This window comes from Carlito syrichta, unplaced genomic scaffold (assembly GCF_000164805.1).
Source record: "Carlito syrichta isolate Samal-C Ts95f unplaced genomic scaffold, Tarsius_syrichta-2.0.1 Scaffold309474, whole genome shotgun sequence".
NCBI classification, from domain to species: Eukaryota; Metazoa; Chordata; class Mammalia; order Primates; family Tarsiidae; genus Carlito; species Carlito syrichta.
In genome coordinates, this window is record NW_007253570.1 from 123,591 (window position 1) to 144,781 (window position 21,191).

The 21,191-nt window shown below is 40.7% G+C and overlaps 1 protein-coding gene across 1 annotated transcript in view; it reads left to right on the forward strand.

The window, feature by feature from the left end:
* CD109 (CD109 molecule) overlaps positions 1–21,191 on the forward strand; it is a 128,996-nt gene that overhangs the window by 60,406 nt on the left and 47,399 nt on the right. Inside the window, exons 8-19 of the mRNA XM_008067309.1 lie at positions 2,168–2,264; positions 2,536–2,677; positions 3,699–3,808; positions 5,706–5,930; positions 6,723–6,824; positions 6,914–6,976; positions 7,802–7,978; positions 13,581–13,733; positions 17,825–17,899; positions 18,621–18,681; positions 19,858–19,999; positions 20,913–21,030. Coding sequence (XP_008065500.1) covers positions 2,168–2,264; positions 2,536–2,677; positions 3,699–3,808; positions 5,706–5,930; positions 6,723–6,824; positions 6,914–6,976; positions 7,802–7,978; positions 13,581–13,733; positions 17,825–17,899; positions 18,621–18,681; positions 19,858–19,999; positions 20,913–21,030 — 1,465 coding nt within the window. The remainder of the gene's footprint in view (positions 1–2,167; positions 2,265–2,535; positions 2,678–3,698; positions 3,809–5,705; positions 5,931–6,722; positions 6,825–6,913; positions 6,977–7,801; positions 7,979–13,580; positions 13,734–17,824; positions 17,900–18,620; positions 18,682–19,857; positions 20,000–20,912; positions 21,031–21,191) is intronic.

Sequence of the window (21,191 nt, forward strand, 5' to 3'; positions counted from 1 at the left end):
TCCGGCGATCCTTCCGCCTCAACCTTCCTAGTAGCCGGAATTACAGGCACGCGCTACCACGCCCGGCTGATTTTTTGATTTATTATAGAGATGAGGTCTTGCTGCCCAGGCGGTTCTCGAACCCGCAGGCTCAGGCAATCCACTCACCTCAGCCTCCCAAAGGCACGGGATTACAGGCTGAACCACCGAGCCCGGCTTTGATTTGTTTTTAAAAATGTTATCAAGCTATTAATTTCTGAGTAATTAATTTATCCCAAATGTTTCTGGATTCTATTCAGGACAATAACTGTCAGTATCCTCATTTCACAGTTATTACAATCAGCTTGCTATTTGGAAAGCTAAATATGTTTCACATTTAAATAAAAATTAAAAATGTTTGTGTCTGAGAATATTTTAAATTATGTCTGAATTTTAAAACTTCTTGTGCGATTATGTGATATAACTATTTTAAAACACAATATTCTAGCATTCTAGTTTTGCTTTTACTTAATCTTTAAATCTTTGTCTTTATCTTAAGATACAAGTAATGACAGGTTTTGAAGACTCTCTCTTTTTTTTTTTTTGAGTCAGGTCTTACTCTGTGCCTCAGGCTGGAGTACAGTGGCACGATCATGGCTCACCGCATGCCTCTGGGGCGCAAGTGATCCTTCTGCCTCAGTCTCCCAAGTAGCTGGGATTACAGGTGTGCGCCACCACCCTGGCTAATTTTTATTTTTTTGTAGACATGAGGTCTTGCTATGCTACCTAGACTGATCTCACACTCCGGGGCTCAAGTGAATTCTCCTGTCTTGGCCTCTGAAAATGCTGGGATTACAGGAGTGAGCCACGGTGCTCAGCTTCGAAGACTCTTGAGTGAATGAATTTGGTGCTAAAAATGCCAACCAGGGTTTCCACTAACTTTTCATTTTCATTTGGTAGGGTGGTGTATTTAAAGGTGGATTTGCTTTCTTCTTAATTTGGAATATGCTATATTTTAATATTTGCTTTTGAGCTGAGTTGATCTAGCTGAAGGACTGTTCTGTGTCTAACTAATGGATTCCAGAATCAGCGGTTCACCACTACAGTTTGTAGAGTGCAAGGCAATGTCAACTTCCCATCTGACTCAGCATATCACAGAGGATGGAAGCAACCCCGGAAATGCATTTAAATAAGACTTTCTGGCACTACAATGTTCACCAAAGGTGGCCTCTTCACATGAAGAGACTTTCCCATTATAAGAGGGGATAAAATTAATATAGAATGCAAAATAGCAGAGCATGAGAATTGACTCAAGAAGACAAGTTTGGTATTACAGATTTAAAAGATTATCCTTATTTTAAATTTTCTCGCTAAAAACCAGTTTGGCCAACCATGAGCACATTTGGTGCTCCAGAATCTATAGTCTAGTTAGTTCCCTTGGCTAATACTGGAGCATGCAGCAAAAGCCCTGGTGGTTGCAGTTTTAGCTAACATTAAGAAATCTTCCAGCCGGGCTCGGTGGCTCAGCCTGTAATCCCACGCCTTTGGGAGGCTGAGGTGAGTGGATTGCCTGAGCCCGCGGGTTCGAGACCCGCCTGGGCAGCGAGACCTCATCTCTACAATAAATCAAAAAATCAGCCGGGCGTGGTAGCGCATGCCTGTAATTCCAGCTACTTGGAAGGCTGAGGCGGAAGGATCGCCGGAGCCCAGCAGGCGAGGTTGCGGTGGCCGGGAGCGGCCACTGCACTCCAGTCTGGGCGACAGAGTGAGACTCCAACTCAAAAAAAAAAAAAAAAAGAAATCTTCCAGAGCTGCGAAGTCCTGTGAGCATGCAGGTAGTGGGAAGTCCAGATTCCAGGAACTAAAGATTTTTCATAATCTTTAATAAAATCTTTGGACAGGAAACTAACATGTCCAGTTGTGATCAGATTTTCTCTGGGATCTCTCCGATGGTCAGAGGCTGGGGAAAGTGTGCATTGCGAACTGTTTTAAGATGCTGTAGTTAAAAGTCTTTCTATTTTGGGAACTGAATCTCAGGGATCATCACTTATTAGGGACATTCCTTGCTGCATTTAGTTTTAAAACTGTAGTTGAAGCGTGTTTTTAATGTAAGTCTTTTACGTCAAATTGCTAGTGTATGCTATTAGGACTAATGCTTCGTGTTCTGACAAGGTCAGGTTGATGTGAAGAATCCCTGTTTGTTTTTCAGGTATACATATGGGAAGCCAGTGAGAGGCGATGTAACACTTACGTTTTCACCTTTATCCTTCTGGGGAGTGCAGAAAAACATTACAAAGAAATTTAAGGTGACTGCTGTAGGTTTTTTATAACTTGTCATGGGAAAAAATTTAGCTTTTTTTGTTTTAGAAATGATTTGGTACTCAATTAACACAATATTGAACGTAAGCAAACAGCTTTCTGGCATTGGACAAGTTTGAAGTTCCCCGTATTTGGTTAAAATGGTACCAGAGCAGGACTGTTCTTGTGACTTCGTTTGCGTTTTCTTTCTAAGGTTTGAATTGCCGAAGTGAAAAATAAAATTGAGTTTTTTTTTTTTTTTTTTTTTTAACAAAACAGATAAACGGATCTGCAAACTTCTCTTTTCATGCCGGAGAGATGAAAAGCATAATCGATTTTTCAAATGAGCATCCCGAACACATGGGTCTGTCTCTACCTGGGCCTGTAGAAATTTTGGCCACTGTGACAGAGTCACTTACAGGTCAGTAGGCTTGGGAGGGAAGGCAGAGCTGTCTGCGTGGTGATGCCCGCCATCCTCCTTATCTTAACTGGGCTTTCACTCAGAACCATCCTTGACTTTCTGAAGATGCTGGTTGATATTAAAGTTGTCTTGACTAGTAACTATTCTAACTTGCGGGGTGTTTTCATCATGAAGGGGAAACTTATTTTCTATGAAAGTCTGCACTGCAGCCACATGTCCATTTGTAAACGAGGGGAGTGACTGTGTCTCAGTCAAACTTGGTTTACAAAAATCCTGGATTGGCCCACCTGCTTGCGGTAGTTTGTTGGCCCTGATTTGAAAGAAAGGCTGGGTGACTTCTTGTGGCATGGGCCAAAGAAGTTTCAGGCAGTTCCTGATTTCGGTGATCTTAATAATTCTGACAATTTGAAAAGGTAAGTCAAAAACCCACAAGGGTGCAGATGATAATTTCCCAGTGAGTAGAGTGATCCTTGGGGGCTAATTATAATTTTTTCCATTTTTATTCTTTCTGGCTCTGAAACTACACAAAGCTTCCCTTGTCAGCTGAATGTCTTCTTCTTTTTTAAGTCACTTCACATCTTCTGAAATGTCATCTGCTCCTAGACAGTTTTCTTTTTTTAATATGAAAGTAAAGTTTAGGTCTTTGGGCCTTCTTGTTGCTATTGCTTTTTCTTTTTTACTTTGAGAAGTCATGTCTGCAAGATATTAAAATACAAGATGCCCCTGTTGCTATTTTGATAGCTTTAGCCAATCCCCGAGAACACAAGGCTCTCCTGTCAATGGCCCTAATCTCTGGTGTGTGTCACTACAGGAGAGGTAGCGTGGTGCTTGGAAGGGGTCCAGAGAAAACACAGTAAAACTGCATGGTGTTCTTAGCGTCAGAGCCCACAGGGCAGCGAGGCTTACGTGCCCTGATATCCCAGAACCGTTTGGCCTGTGGTTTAGATGGAAAGATCCGGTGGAGAGAAGCTTTTGGCCTATCATTACTTCTGCATTCTAAAGGGTGCGATTTCCAAAACAGGTATCTCCAGAAATGCAAGTTCCAATGTGTTTTTCAAGCCTCACGATTATGTCATTGAATTTTTTGATTATACCACTGTCTTGAAGCCATCTCTCAACTTCACAGCTATGGTAAGTTAGTATATTTATTTCTAGTCTTTAATAGTAAGTTCAGTTTAGTGAAACTGAATGGGAAATATTATTTTCAATTTTCTAAAAATGTAAGCTAAAAAATAGATTATTTTTTCCTCTTTAGATATATGGGGCACGTAGGATTGTTTCCAAATGATGCTTGTATCATTTTTATGGAAAAGTAGTTCGCAACAACAGCAGAAATATTTCTTTAAAAATGCAGTTAACAGGGAATGTAAGTTTCGTTGTGGATTTCTACACAAGCGTTTGTTGATTAATTGAAGGAATTTTATGGTAGTCAAAGTTTCAACTTGATTTTTATAATAATGAATTTTAGCCTAGCAAAGATGTAACATTAAAAATTATTAGCACAACTGCTCTTTTTCTGGAGATGATGTTGGGTGAGCACATTAATCATGTGAGTTTAGACAGCGTGTAAGGCATGGTGCTGGCCAGGCTTACAGATTAAGGACTCAGTCCTCACCCTGGGGTTCACACTTTTTGTGATCATGACAAGAAAATGTGTTCACAACTGTGATTCAAGGCAGAATAACTTAATTCTGCAGGGATCTCAAGCGGGTGTTGGAAACATTTTCTGCAGAGGGCCGGTGTTGTGGACCATGTGTTCTGTAAGGGCATAAGTGCAGCCATGGTCCATCTGTAAACGAGGGGAGTGACTGTGTCTCAGTCAAACTTGGTTTACAAAAATCCTGGATTGGCCCACCTGCTTGCGGTAGTTTGTTGACCCTGATTTGAAAGAAAGGCGGGTGACTTCTTGTCGCATGGCCAAAGAAATTTCAGGCAGTTCCTGATTTCGGTGATCTTAATAATTCTGACAATTTGAAAAGGTAAGTCAAAAACCCACGAGGGTGCAGATGGTAATTTTCCAGTGAGTAGAGTGATCCATGGGGGCTCAGAGAGACAGAGCATCTGGGGGTGGGGAGTGTTATTACGGGGATATTTTGTGGAAGAGGAGATGCCAAGGTGTTTGTTAAGAGATGCTTGGAGGTGTGTGTGTTGGGGGGAGAAGCAGGGGTGCGAGGCGAGGGCTTGGTTTGCACGTCCAGGGTGTTTCAGCAGCAGAGCCGGTACCTGTGTGGCCACTCCTGGGGATTGTTCTTGGAGGGCCACACAGGAGGCAGAGCTGGGGGGTGATAGAAGGCCCCACGTGTCTCCCATACGTGTTGACTTTACTGCAGGCAGTGAGGCACCCAGGATTCTTGTGCGGAAGGGATGTGCATGCTGAGAACAGGATTTGAGGAAGACTGATGGGGTTGTATGTGGGAAGACAGCTGTAGCCCAGGCATAAGATGACTAGCAGCCTTGGGGACTGTGGAAGTGGGCAGAATCGTGGCGTCAGCACTCATAGGGCAAACCACGTGCTGCTCGGTTGTAGATGTGTAAATTTGAGCTGACTGGGACAACACGGTAGAAGCTTCTTGCAGGGAGCTGGAGGTATTGGGTGTGAGCTCCAGGAAGGTGGGGATGGGAATTTTGGACCAGAGCGTACTCACAAAGAGATGACATGCCACAGTAGTACTGAGACCTCTGAGGAAGAGGGAATGATGGCTGATAATTTGGCCTTGACCGGGTCTCACATTTGGGGAGAGGGAAGAGAACCCAAAGTACACTGAGAGGATGAAGAAAGAGGTCGGAGGTGAAGATAAGAGGTGTGGGGTCGTGGAAGGAGGCAGGGAATCCCTTAGCATCAGGAAGGGAGTGACCAGTGGCCTCACTGCCTCCCGAGTGACCACTGGGTCTGGAAAGCAGTGGCTGCCCGTGGTTTTCAACAGCTGGGCTTCATGGGAACAACACAGACGGCAACTGTATTCAGTTGCATTTCAATCCTTCCCTTCTCTTTTTACCTGCTTTTAAGATGTCTCATTTGGACTGTTAGGTGAAGATAACCCGTTCTGATGGCAATCGACTGACTCCTGAAGAGAGGAGAAATAACGTTGTCCTAGCAGTGACACAGACAAACTACACCCATTACTGGAGCAGATGGAGTAGCAGAGATAAAAAGATAGAAGCTGGCCAGACCCTCAATTACACTGTCCCTCCCAGTGGGATCCTGAAGATTGAATTCCCCATCCTGGACAACTGCAGTGAGCTGCAGCTGAAGGTGCCATCTGTTCCCCCTTCATTGTGTCCCTGTGACACCACTGCAGTTGTTGCCTCGTGGTGGGCACTTGACCTGTTGGAGCTGGAAGTGCATATAGTGGACGCATGTTTCCTTCCCAATCCATTCCATTCCATTCCCTTTTGTGAGTCAGAATCTCATTCTCTTGCCCAGGCTGGAGTGCAGTGGCATGCTCATAGCCACTTGTGGCTTCGATCTGAGCTCAGGCTGTCCTTCTGCCTCAGTCTAACGAGTAACTAGGACTATAGGTGGATGTCACCAGGCCCGGCTAATTTTTAAAAACTGTTAAAAATTTTTTGTGGCGGTGAGGTCTTGCTGTGTTGCCCAGTCTGGTCTCAAACTCCTGGGCTCAAGCAATCCTCTAACCTTGGTCTTCCAAAGTGCTGTGATTACAGGTGTGAGCCACCATGCCCAGCCATTTCTCAGTCTCTGAGTGTTGTCTCTGTTTTTACTCTGAACATTAGTGAAACACATGGGGTGATGGTGTAATTCCTGCTTGGGTACAGACTATGTGTTGTGGAGAGAAAGAAAAATCCCCCTGATCATTTCATTCTCTCCCCTCACCATATTTATTGATCAAGTACCTTTGCTTCTGAAATAAATTGGGACTGTGCTTTTTTTCCTCTTAGGGTATGATGTATCTGGTGAATGTATTCTTCCTGCATGAAAAAAAGTGAAAATTAATTTGGCTTTCAGGAATTGTTCAGCAGTGGCATATTTCCTCAAGGTGTTACTGAAGATGAAAACTTACAGCTCCATTTTCTTTTGTTATAGGCTTATTTTCTTGATAGTGAAAATAGCATGGCCATTCATGGAATGTTTACATCTCCTAGTAAGACATACATCCAACTAAAAGCAAGAGCTGATAATGTAAAGGTAATGCTTGCAACTCACTTGATAATTACAATGTAATTGGACTCTCTTGCCTTTGCTATTGTACATATTAATTAAGGTGTCTTTTCCAGGTGGGGTCACCTTTTGAGTTGGTGGTTAGTGGCAACAAGCAGTTAAAGGAGTTAAGCTATATGGTAATCTCTTATAGAATTTAAATTTATAACCTATTATCATCTTAAATGCTGCCTACCTTATGTCTACACTAAGCTTACTAATTTTTTTTTTTTTTTTTGTGAGAGCAGGATTTATTGAGAGGACAGAAAAACTCCCACAGTAGGAGGGCACCCGAAGGGGTTGCCCCAACTTGCTAAATTTTAAAATTCAGCTTCACACCTTTTAACCTGTCCTTTTTATATTATTACTATTTTTAATAGAGATGGAGTCTTGCTATGTTGCCCAGGCTGCTCTTGACCTCCTGAGCTCAAGCAATCCTCCCACCTCAGCTTCCCAAAGTGCTAGGATTACAGGCATGAGCCACCATACCCAGTCTGTCCTTTTTATATTGAAATCAAATATCTTCTGTCTTTCTTTACTTATATTTGCATTTCTAATTAAAAATGGATAGCTAAGTCTTGCATTATGTTTAAAATATACATTTCTGTTAGTTAAACAACATAGTCATTGTAGCAAATTATAAAATACAAGAAAAAAAGAAAATGAAAGTTACTATCATGGTCATGTAATTTTGCTAACCCAGCTCTCTCAGTGATGTCCTGTATTCCTTCCAATCAAAAATAGAAGCTACTGTGACTCTAATCAGTATCCATTTAATGTTATTGTCTTCTGTTTCTCAGCTTGTACTCTGTGTTTGTCAGGGAGATTTTCTCACATTCCAAAAGGCTTTGAACCCGGTTTAAATCAATAATTTGTGTATATGCTTAAACTTATGGTAAATGTAACTTCAACCGGGATCCTGCTAGTTTTAGCAAACAGTTAAAGTCATCTACTATCCTTTGCAGGTCGTGTCCAGAGGACAGTTGGTGGCTGTAGGCAAACAAAACTCAACAACCTTCTCTTTAACACCAGAAAACTCTTGGGCCCCCAAAGCCTGTATAATTGTGTATTATGTTGAAGATGATGGGGAAATTATAAATGATGTTCTAAAAATTCCTGTTCAGCTTGTTTTTAAAAATAAGGTAAGATTTAAGGTAATGATGCTTAAAAGAAAACGTGTTAGTGCAGTCTGAGAAATATAATGTTTCTTTAGAAAAGCATCAGTCAACTGAGTTGGTTAGACATTTATATTATTCATTTCTAGAACTGTGGATAAATTGTTTCATATTTAGTACTATATGTGTGTTTTTGCATGTAGAATTATTGGGCATTGAGGGTCTTATTTGCAAGAAATGGTTCTTGTAAGACTTTAACTCAGATCTCTTAAGACTTTTTAGCATTTTTCAAGTGGTTGAGTTTGTATTACTTTGGGATAAAGTTCCAGTGGAGTATAGAATTTGCATGGTGTGGCCATTGTTGGGGGTGTGTGATACGCAGGGTGTGTGTGGGGTGGGAGGAAAGCGTCTAGACGATATGTAGGGGCAGAACTGGACTTTCTATCACAGAAACAAGGAATAGAGTACCATATGTTCTCACTCATAAGCGGATCTTGAGCAATGATCATAATACTTTAAGAAAGGAATTAGCAGGAATGGGAAACTGCCAGGGGAGTGGGGGTGGGATTGGCAGTTGAAGGAAACTGCCAGGGGAGGGAGGGGCACACCTCATCAACAAGGGTACCTGCATAATGAACATTTGTAACTTAACCCTGACTTGTATCCCACATCTTAAAAAAAAAAAGCTGGTGAGGATCTATGTGGAGTCTGGCCTCCAAACCCACTCGTGTTTGTAGCCTCATGTAACCAGCTTGTGTGGGAAACTCCCTTGGGCCCCAGCTCTGGAAAGAAGCCTGATTGAATCATCTCACGCATATCAGAATGAGCCACTGCCCTCACAACTGCTGTCTTCTCGGATCCTCTTAAGTAAAATAATCATTGCTTTAGAGTAGTGATTTGCAGAATATGGTTCTTCTAATATTTCTTTTCCTTAATTTGTTAACATTTTGAGAAGTAAGACAATAGTCATTCATACTTTCTTTTGTTGAGATTTGGTAACCCTTTGATCATTACTATATAATTAAAAACTTCTATTTTTTTCTCTTGAAAAGATTTTTAAAAAAAGAATAACACTATATTTTGTTAGTTTTAGAGCACAATTTTTTTCTTCTAGTGATTCTAATAATTGCCTAAGAAAGGTGAATTTTTTTTTTGAGTGGAGTCTTACTCTTTCACCCAGGCTGGAGTGCAGTGGCACGCTCATGGCCACTGCAGCCTTGATCTGCTGGGCTCAGGCGATCTTTCCACCAAGGCCTTCCAAGTAGCTGGAACCACAAGCATATGCTACCATGCCTGGTTAGTTTTTTGATTTATTGTAGAGGTGAGATCTCACCAAGTTGCCGAGGCTCGTCTCGAACCCATGGGCTCAGGCAATCCTCTCACCTCGGCCTCCCAAAGTGCTGGGATTATAGGTGTGAGCCACCGTGCCTGGCTTAGAAAGGTGAATTTTAAAGTAGAAATTATAGAGGCTTAAACACCGAGGCACACATCTCTGAAAGTAAGACCAGGTCCTGGAGCGGGTTACAGTATAAAAGATCACTGACTTTGGGAAAGCAGAGTGAGTGAGTGAGTGAGTGAGTGAGTGAGTGAGACAGAGAGAGAGAGAGAGAGAGAGAGAGAGAGAGAGAGAGAGAGAGAGAGATTGAGAGATTGAGAGATTGAGAGTGTGTGTGTGTGTACAAAATGGGACCTCCCAAAAACCTGAAATTATCTTTGGAGGTCAGGCCCCTTGTAGTACAGGCTTCCCCTGCTAGGTAAGTGTTCTAGAAACCCATTGACATCAGTGTACCAGCTAGCACTGTTGAGAGAGCCTGTGTTCGACTACAGTAAACTATTTTTTTGGAGATTGTTTCAGCACGTTTGCCCATTTCATGATGGCTGATTTATAAGCACAACTGCCTACACTGCCCTGAGTGTTCAGCAGTTTTTGACCCAAAGCGGCATGATCTCTGTGCCCCACCCTCCCTATTCACCTGATCTTGACCTGAGTGACTTTTTTTTGTTTCCCCTGATGAAAAAAGTCCTCGAGGGGAAACATTTTGCTGATGTGGAAGAGGTGAAACAAAAAACAGCAGAAGCACTAAAAAGCATCAAAATTGACAAGTTTTTTGCACTAAAAAGCATCAAAATTGAGCCACGGAAAAAAGTGTCTCAATAGGTATATTGTACTAAATGGAGAGTACTTTGAAGGTGAATGAAGTTTAAACATGGAAGAATAAAGACAATTTTGTGTAAATAAATTTTGATTTTTCTGGGTTCTCCCCTTGTACATATATATATGTTTTTAAAATTTTAGATTCAAGGAGTACATATGCAGGCTTGTTATGTGGGTATATTTGTGAAATTTGGGCTTCTGGGGAGCCTGTCATCCAAATTGTGAACATGGTACCCTATTGTTCAACTCTGACCCCCCTCCTCCCGCTGGTAGTCCCAGGTATCTGTTGTTCCCATCTCTGTGCCTGTGTTTCGCTTCTACTTGTGTGTAAAAACATGCTGTATTTGGTTTTCTGTTTATATATTAGTTTGCTTAGGATAATGGCATCCATCTGCAACCATGTTGCTGCAAAAGACATGATTTTGTTCTTTTTGATGACTGCATAATATTCCACGGTGTATATGTACCACATTTTCTTTTCTGTAGATGGGCACTTAGATTGGTTCCATGTCCTTACTATCGTGAATAATGCTGTAACAAACAGGAGTGCGGGTATGTTTTTGGCGAGCAAATTTTGTTCCTCAGTAGTGGAATTGCTGGATCAAGTGGTAATTCTATGTTTAGTTCTGTGAGAAATCTTTGAACTCCTTTCCCCAGGGGCCGAAGTAATTTACGGTTCCACCAATAACATATGAGTGTTCCCTTTTTTCCACAACCTTGTCAATATCTATTGTTTTTTGACTTATTAATGATAGCCCTTCTGACTGGTGTGAGATGGTATCTCATTGTGGTTTTGATTTGAATTTCTCCGATTAGTGATGGTAAGAATTTTTTCATGTGTTTGTTGGCGGCTTACATGTTTTCTCTTGAGACGTCTCTGTTCATGTCCTTTACCCACTTTTTATTTATTTGAATTGAGGTTTCACTCTGTCTCACAGGCTGGAGGGCAGTGGCACAATCACAGCTTACTGCACTTCCACCTTCTGGGCTCAGGTGATTCTTCCGCCCTAGCCTCCCAACTAGTTGGGACTACAAGCGTGTGCCTCCACATCTGACTAATTGTTTTTGATTTTTTGTAGAGAAAAAGTTTTGTTATGCTACCTAGGCTGGTCTCAAACTCATGGGCTCAACCAATAATCTTGCTTCAGCCTCCCGAAGTGCTGGGATTACAGGTGTGAGCCACCGTCCCTGGCCCCTTTGCTCACTTTTTAATAGTGTCATTTGTTTTTTTTCTTGTCAATTTGTGTGAGTTCCTTATAGATTCTGGATGTTAGCCCTTTGTCGGACGTGTAGTTTGCAAATCTTTTCTCTTATTCTGTAGGCTGTCTGTATACTCTGTTGATGGTTTCTTTGCTGTGCAGAAGCTCTTCGATTTAAGTAGGTCCCACATGTTAATTTTTGTTTTTGCTGCATTTGCTTTTGAGGATTTGGTCATAAATTCATTAGCTAGACCAGTATCTAGAAGAGTATTTCTTAGGCTTTCTTCTAGAATTTTTATGCGTTGACATCTTCCTTCCTCCAGTGTTTACATTTGTTGACTTTGTCAAAGATCCGTTGGTGAAAGGCTTTATTTCTGGGTTCTCAATTCTGTTCCATTGGTCTGTGTGCCTGATTTTGGGCTAGTACCATGCTGTTTTGGATACTGTAGCCTTGAAATAAAGTTGGAAGTCTGGTAATGTGCTGTCTCTGGCTTTGTTGTTTTTGCTTGGGATTGCTTTGGTTGTTTGGGTCCTTTTTCTTCTTTCATTTGAATTTTAGTATTGTTTTCTCTAGATCTGTGAAAAATGACACTGGTAGTTTGATAGGGATTGCGTTGAATCTCTAGATTGATGCTGTATATTGCTAGCACATTTTTAAGAATTTTCTTAGATATGAGAGATAGGAAATTAGTTCCAGTTTTATTTGCAAAGTTATATCTTTCTCTAATTCTCATATGGTAAGCCATATGGCAACCATTACATTTACAAAGAAATGGCATAATTGGAAATAGAATATGTTTAAATGAGTGAAAATTAGTAAGTCTCTGTTAATGTTCAGTAATGGCTATGGAATAAATGAATGAACTATAGAAGGGGCGAGATATGAAGGTTTAGAAGTCACCCGTGTGAAAGTGCAAGTTGAAGCCGTGGGGTCTCCGAGAAGCCCAAGGTCCAAGACTGAGTCTTGAACATGGTGCCCTGCCCCATTCAGGGTTAAGTACAGAAAGCAAGCTGCAAACTGTGGTTTGAGGGGTATGTCAGAGAAAAATTAAGCAGACAAAGAAGACTTTATTCAAGACTATTACAAGAGGAAAGAGAAATGAAACTCAACTCCAATGAAACAAAAGGCAGGAGAGAGTTTTTCAGCACAGGGTACCTTAAAATGAAAGCACTAGAGAACATTGCGGTTGGTCCATGTGATTAGGTTGTCTGTGTTTGCTAATCAGTGCTTATTGAAATTAGTCTCCCCCTTCCACAGAGAAGGAGATCCATCGGGCTCTGTCTTTCTTGATGATTCCACTTCAGTGGGTTGGCTTCCAGGTTCTTGAGACAAAAGACATTTTGCCTTGTAAAACCAGCAAGAGCTTGGGAGAAAGGTTTACATCTCAAAGGGGTGGATAAATCATTTCTAATATCGTGTTTTCTAAAGTAAATGCTCTAAGACAAGAGCTTATATTTAGGAAAAAGCCTATATAAAGTTTAATTAATTTTAGGGGAACATTATGGCCATTCTTGTGTACTGTAAAATATTAGAATTTGAAACAGAGCTAGGTGAAATGAAAATTACCGTAGAAAGGGGCCAAAGCCATTTGGTTCAGCAGTGATGAGGGGGTTGATGCTCTTTAGGAAGTATTAGTAGGGCCACGCTTTGATGAGTGTAATGACAGAGGAAGTTCAGGTAGCTGTGAAGACACAGAGCATAGGGACCTGACCAGTGTTTGATACTACTGCTCCATCCCTCTTCCTCCCAGCCAGTTAGATTCCAGATAGTTCTGGAATCTCCAGGGAACTCTTTTTATTTGATCCTACCGCTCCATCCTCTTCCTCCCAGCCCAGATAGTTCTGGAATCTCCAGGGAACTCTTTTTATATTCACTCCTAAGTCCATGTTGCCAACTTGTAGGCATCTGTAGCTTCTTTCCTCTTTTTTATTTTTCTTCTTCGATACCCATTCTCTCCAGCTATGCTAGACACTGCTGTCCTCTCTTTAGCACTGACTGGGGGTTGAAGGGTTGGGGATGGAAAAAGGGAAGGGGAAGGGTAGAGAATGGAAGAATAATTCAGATTTACACCCTGTGAGGATGTTCCTGACTTGCAGATGCGTGGGAAGTTTATTGTGCCTTTTCCTAGAGAAGGGGTGTATATGGTTTTAGAATTATCCCTGATCCCAGGCAAGTGTAGGATCTTTGCTCACTTTTGAGTCATATCTGCTGTTGTTAAGATATATAAACAGTGCTTTAAGAAATGAAGTAAGTCAATCTTGTTTTCTCTCATAGATAAAGCTATTTTGGAGTAAAGCAAAAGCTGAACCATCTGAGAAAGTCTCTCTTCGGATCTCTGTGACACAGCCTGACTCTATAGTTGGGATTGTAGCTGTTGACAAGAGTGTGAATCTGATGAATGCCTCTAATGATATTACAATGGAAAATGTGAGTTTAACTATTTTTTTCACTAAAAAAAAATGCATGTTAAAAGAGGAAAAGGAAACTTTGCTGCATTACTTAGGGTATTTAAAGGAAATTTCTTTAGTTCCTTTGCATGTATAAGTCAATAATCAGTAAAACTTTTGAACAAAAAATAATCTGTATTGAAGTGGTTATGTGGGAAAGAAGCTTAAGTGCTTAAGTATTTTTGCCGTCTTTCATGAGAAACACCACCTGAAGTTAGGTAGGAGGAATATGTTCTGGGAATTAAGGTGACTAGCATTTTATTTTATTTTTTATTTTTTTGTAGAGACGAGGTCTCACCAAGTTGTCCGGTCTGGTCTTGAACCTGCAGGCTCAGGCAGTTCACTCGCCTCGGCCTCCCAAAGTACTGGGATTACAGGCCGAGCCACTGAGCTGGCCAAGACTAGCATTTTAGCATGCTTGCATATCCTTCTTACCTCTCCCCTCCCAACGCCCTGGCCAGCAGTGCTGGACAGCTTTTGGTTCTGTGTTGTTACAGACTACCCTTTCAATCTGGGCTCTTCCTTCATTTTTAAATTCTGGACATTTGTATCCATTATTTCCTCATGTGTTTCCTCCTCTGCATTTTAGTTTTCTTCTCCTTCTGGGACTCTTGTTCTTTAGGAACTGGCACTTCTACTTCAGTCCTTCATGTCTCTTAGCTTTTTGTTTTATGTTTTCTATCTCTGTCTTTTCCGTATTTCTCTGAGAGAGTTCCTCAATGGATTCCTCCAGCTTACTGATCAGCTTACTGATCCAGCTTACTGATTCATTGGCTGTCTCTGTCCTGCTTTGATCCTTATATTGTGTCTTTATGTCCACGATTACATTTTTAATACCTATTATTTTCACTTGGTTCTTGTCTTTTGTGTCATATTGCTCAGGTTTCCCTTTACCCCTTAGGTATATTTGTTGTGCTCATTTCAAACTCTTGTGTCAGCCTTTTCAGTTGTATATTGTTCTTTTACAGTAGTTATACTCTTGGGAAGTCTGATTGATTTGGCAGCTCCTCTGGTAATGTCTGTTGGGGAAGGCAGAACATCAGGCTTCAGTCTCTGTAAGTCTTGTTAGTTTAAAGGGAGGGCAGAGGTCTAGCCTTAGTGGACTAGAGAATTACTCTTCATCCTCTCTGCTGCTTGCCTCTGTTCAGAGTTTTACTCAAAGTAAAACTTTGGGAAAGACAGTACCAGGAAGAGACATTCTCCCGAGGTGGAATGCACCAGCCCTGAGAGGGATGTGGGGAGGAAGAGCATTGCTTGAGGGCATGGGTCTGTCTCTGCGTTTTCCTCACTTTTGCACACCTAGGACTGACCTGGTATTAAGTCTGGGACACCGGCCCGGGCAGCCTGAGTTGCTGCTGCTGCTGGATTTTGGCAGTGAAGTTGCAAGCCATGTTTGTCTTGAGGATATCCTCTGCAGAGAAGCACCGGCAGAGTTCAAAAGCCTTTCCTTCAGGCTGCTTTCTTCCTCAGAAACCACCCCCTTCTCCAACACCGGTTTAAGGCATTCTCCACTCCTCCTGGGCTTCTCATCCATCATGCTCGTCCGAGTTTCCTGCTTGCTTTGATTGCTTCTCCAGTTGGCTCTGGAGGAGGGAGTCAGGTGCCCCTGATGAGAAACTGTCTTGGCTTCTTTCCTTCTTGTTAAATTTATATGTACTGCTGAGAGCCTCTTGAGTACCTTGGAATCATTTAAGTGTCCTAGCTCTTCAAGGAATGATCTTTAGACACCAGCCTTCTTGTCCTTGACCTGTGCTACAGCTCTGACAGTTTTTTTAATTGAGACATTAACAAAAGGAGGATTTCTTTATGAGGCAGACACTGCTTCTTTTTTAAAATAATAAATATTATTGTATAAGTTTGAGGCTTACAATAGGATGTTCTGGGATGCATAGAGATAGTATAATGTTTACCGTAGTGAAACAGATAAACACATACCACCTCAAATAGCTACTTTTTGGTGACAAGAGCAGCTAAAATCTACTTATTTAACAAAATCCCACATACCATACGGTTTTGTTAGTTGTAACTCTCCTGCTGTGGATTAGATGGCCAAATGTGTCTGTCCTATACATCTGTTCTTTGCATCTTTCAAGCCCCATCTCCCGCCTCCTTCCGTTTCCTCCTCAGCCCTGGCAATCCCGTCTTGAATATTTCTATCCATTCATGCCTGAGCAAGAGCAGAAGCAAATCTTTCCGTATTTGCATTTTGTGGTGGAGTTAGAGTCATGGAACGAAAACCCTCTCTCTTCATTATGCCTGGCTCTGGCTCCATTGTCTGTTTGCCATCTCGTTGAGACATTGCACAGTCCTCTGTTGTTCTGCTGTTGTTTTCTTATGGATGCCTTTTCTAGTTACTTACTGTGGATGCAGCCATAGTTGTTGTTAGCATGGCAGAAGCAGTGATTACACAGCAAGTGTTTAATTTTATGCTAGAATGTATTTTTTTCACGCTGTACTTAGATTCTTTTATGATTTTTCATTCTGACCTTGTCTTTGCCTGGTTAATGCTAATTTAAATAAGAGAGAAATATAAAAAATAGAAGGCATAATGCTTTCATTTTTTAATTGTAGCTAAATATATATATCATAAAATTTGCATTTTTACTATTTTTGAGTGTATAATTCAGTGGCATTGATTACTTCAACGTAAGACCATCCATACTGTCTATTTCCTAGACTTTTTTATTGTCCCAAACAGATATGCTAACTATTAAGTGGTAACTGCCCATTTTCCTTTCCCCTCAATCTTTGGCAACCTGGAATCTACTGGTTTGTTTTGAATTTGCTTATTCTAGATAGCTCACATAAATAAAATGATATAATATTAGTCCTTTTGTGTCTGGCTTATTTCACTTAGCCTCATTCATGTCATAGCATGTGTCAGAACTTCATTGTTTTTATGACTGAATAGTATTTAATCGTATGTATACATCTCATTTTGTTAATTCATTCTTCTCTTGATAAACACATGGGTTGTTTCCACCCCAACTTTTTCGGTATTGTGACTAATACTGTCCTGAATATCGGCATACAAGTATCTCTTGAATTTTCTGTTTTAAACTCTTTTTTTTTTTTTGAGTTGGCATGTCACTCTGTTGCTCAGACTGGAGTGCAGTGGGATGCTCCCTGCCACCGTAGCCTTGACCTGCTGGGCTCTGGCTATCTTTCTGCCTCAGCCTTCCCAGTAGCTGGAACTACAGGCATGCGCTACCATGCCCAGTTAATTTTTGATTTATTGTAGAGTTGAGATCTCACCAAGTTGCCCGGGCTGGTCTCGAACCCGTGGGCTCAGGCAATCCACTTGCCTTGACCTCCCAAAGTGCTGGGATAACAGCAAGAGCCACTGAACCCGGCCTCTGTTTTAAATTCTTTTGGGTATATACATACCTAGGAATGGAATGACTGGGTCATATTCTAATTCTATGTTTAACTTTTTGAGAAACTGCCAGTTTTCCTCACTCTTTTAGCCTATTTTATTCATGCTTGCTAGCAGTGAGCACTGTTCTTAAAAAAATAGCATCGCTAATGTGATACATTTAGATATTATTGAAGAAACTATATATCATTAATGTAATTTGCATGGTTTTGATCATTAGTGAGGCTGAATACTTTTCTGCTTATTAGTAATTTATATTTCCTTCTTTTGAATTGCCTCTTTAAGCTATTTTTAAAAATTCAGGTCACTGATATTTTGCAGTGCTTATATTAATCTTCATCAAATTTAGCCTGTTTATCTCTGCAAAAAGTATGGGTCATTTTTAATGCTGGTCTCTATCTTTTGGTCTTGTCTAACAGTGACATTTTTGTTCTTCCCAGGCAAAACTCAAGTCCAGACTTCTTAGGGACTCTGAATTACTGAACAGAGTAAAAATAAGTGTAAATAAGACATTCGAGTTTGACTGACTGCATCACGAATAAAGCACTTCAATATATTCATTGCTCCTGATTTGTGTCCTTTCAGATTTTGGCAAACATGAGGGCTTTCTGAGTCTTATTCTGAGCTGCTTATAAGACCTGTTGCAGAAGTTTGATATGAATTCGCTCATTCTGAATATTTTATCTTCTCCTTAGGTGGCCCATGAGTTGGAACTTTATAACACAGGATATTATCTAGGCATGTTCATGAATTCTTTTGCAGTCTTCCAGGTATGCTTAGCTTGTTTTTATTAAAAAGATAGAAATATTTTTTTACTATTGCAATCCCACTTTCAGAACTAGTGATCATTTTGAAATGTTAACCTTTTATTAAGTGAGTCACTGAAGTGCAGTCTTACATAAGTGTACTCTGAAGTGGAAAAATAATCATTCTTCCTTCCAGTATTAAAAGCAAATGGAAAAATCCACCATTAAAAAATTAATGGTCACTCCTAAGTGGACCTTGAACATTTACCATAATGCTATAAGAAAATTATTGCCAGTAGCCAGAAACTGCCAGGGCAGGAGGGGGCACACAGCATCAATAAGGGTACCTGATGTCAAACCAGGTAAAGCAGGGATCAAAGATAGGCCCAGACTTTATCTGTATAGTGACCACTTGTATACCTAATTCTGAACTGTACCCCACAGCTTTAAAAAGAAAATAAAATTTAAAAAGATGAAAGGAATTGTTATTAAACAAGTAATTTTAAATTTAGACATTTATTTCTGTATGAATATGTCTAACATCCATTCTCTTGACCTTGAGGTGGCTTTTTATGCCTGTTTGTTTCAGTGTGTGTGTGAAAGAGAAAGATCGAATGTGTGTACATGAATGTACCTCAGCTCTCAAACATTAACAAGAGTGATGCAGGACGGTGGGTGGCTGCCTCAATGATTTAGCGAGCACTTATCTTGTATTTCAAAAGGAAATTAAAATGATTATTTCTAGGATTGTGGCCTCTGGGTGCTGACGGATGCAACCCTTACGAAGGATTATATTGATGGAGTTTGTAAGTAAAACCTGCCAACATGCTTGTAAAATGTTTGTGTTCCACCTCAAATTTCCAACATTGCTTATCTGGGTATGGGTATTTTCTGGTTGAACATGGAAATTGTCATTTTCATTTTTTGTTCTCTCATCCTAAAATGTTTGAGGTATGTGGACGGACATCCAGGCCATGGCATGGAATGTCCTCTGGTCTCCTGTCTAGATCTTTGAGATGAAGCTTTCTGTTTGCGCTCTGTAATTCTTTGAGGTAGTTACATTTTGTACATATCAGAAGATCCTGTTCTTCCACATTGAATCCCAAACGGTGCTATATTTTGGAATTATTTAGAAAGAACAACAGTATTTTGAAATATATTTGTTCTCTAGCTTTTTGATGTTCACCTAGAAAATAGCCCAGATTCCATAAACTATGTGGGCATGTGCGCGAGTGCATACACACACACATTGTCAGTTTAAGCTCTTCCTGGCAGAGTCATATCTGTACATACTAGTTCCCTGAATTGATAAATAAGTTGACCAGAGGTGTGCCTTTAGCTATAAAATGCCTTGACTGGAAAAAATGTATACATGAGAGTGGTTAACTGTGGAAGCAATTCCTTTCTTTCAGGTAGAATTACGCTTAGATCATCTTGAAAGTCTTCTAGAACTGCCAGTTTCCATCTCTGCGTTCCCTGTCTCTGTGAGGTGTTCTCGGCTACTCCATACTAAACTCTGGGGTCTCTTTGGGCTCGTTCTTGCCACCACGGGATGTTTGATTCTGTTCTGAAGCTTAAAAGATAGTTGTGTGGTCTTGGAGACTTTATGATGTCATTATGACCTCTGTGTACTAAAAACACGACACATGTGGCTTTCATGTTACCCTCATCCCAGACACCCTCCTGGGCATCTTTGTCCACCTGTCAGCCTCAGTTTTTACCCACCTTTGTTCTACTTAGTGCATCCTACCCGATGCCCACTGTAGTTGTCATTCCATCGTCAGTGGCACTTGCTGCATCCTTCCCCTTTTCTGAGAACTTCCCTCTGCTTCTTCACTGTTGCAGAAGAAACCTGAGCTCCCAGGAGCAGGTTATGTCCCTGGATACCTTCTCAAGTGACCGACCTTCATTCTGTGCACAAACTTGACAATTCTTGCTCCCCAGTGTCTGTTTTTCTACCCGTTGTCAATGTTTACTTGTAGATGACAGTGCAGAGTATGCCGAGAGGTTTGTGGAGGAAAACGAAGGATACATGGTAGATATTCACGACTTTTCTTCGGTTAGCAATCCACGTGTCCGAAAGCATTTTCCAGAGACTTGGATTTGGCTAGACATCATCATGGGGTAAAAATTTATAAAGTTCTCTGCCCATATATATTTGATTTAGTGTTTGTTTCAGATAAGTCTTTCCCTCTTTCTAATTTGAAGTACAAACATAGTGTGATTAAGAACTAAGTAGACCAAGAGGTTTTAGGATGATGTTTATTGAATCTAATACAGTGTTTGATAAAGCCACGTGCAAATTATGGTTGAAGGTATCATCAAGGTAAAGGCAGACCTTTTTTTAAATGGTGAGTGATTTTAACTTCCTTGAAGCCTGTTGGTTCTTGGTGGAGAAAGATGGCAGAGAGTAAATTTGTTGCCACAGGGTGTGATGTACTCATGATGCCCTCTTGCTGCTAACAGAGCTCTGTTCTTCAGAAAACATACCCATGAGTCACAGGAAGAAGGGATGTGAGTGGGAGAAGGAATTCAGCTTGACTGATAAAACCTCTGTGCTCCTGCTCTGAAAAGAGTGGGTGAATCATGTACAGTATTTTGTAGCCAGCCATGTAGGGATGCGTGAGATAAGACGTGAGTCAAATCTCAAAAAAACAAATAACAGCATTGATGGGGATTCCAAGAAAACTTTCTGCAAATTTAGATAAAAAGATTGTAGTTAAGTTTGAAAATCTGCATTTATCCTCTATAAAAAATTTGTGAAAAAAATAATGTTCCTTCTGACAGTATATAAACACTGTAGAAAGATTTTATTAGGATATGAATCAGTATGGAGTACGATGACCTTAGGATGACCTATTCTTGAGAATGTGGGATCTGCTGGTTTTTGCTTAAGTTTTTAAAATGGTTTTAAGTTTAGAAATGGAAACAATATGGAAAATTAAAATTTCATCCACAAATATTTTAGGCTAGGTTGACTTATTTTGAAATACGTCAGTTCTTGGTTTTGTGACTTTTATGTTTATCTTAACCTCAGTCCCAGGACTTACCAAGAATTTGAAGTGACTGTACCTGATACCATCACTTCCTGGGTGGCTACTGGCTTTGTGCTCTCTGAGGACCTGGGTCTTGGACTAACGGCAGCTCCAGTGGAGGTATGATATTCAAGGCTGCTTATAAGTGCTACAGGCCATTAAGCCAGAAAATGTCAGCTCCTCAATGGATTTAAAAACGACTGCTTATAATGTGTATTGCAATTTGGAGATTGCTTGGTGCTTTGCCATTTGTTTTTTTATCTGCTTTATGGTTTTAGAAT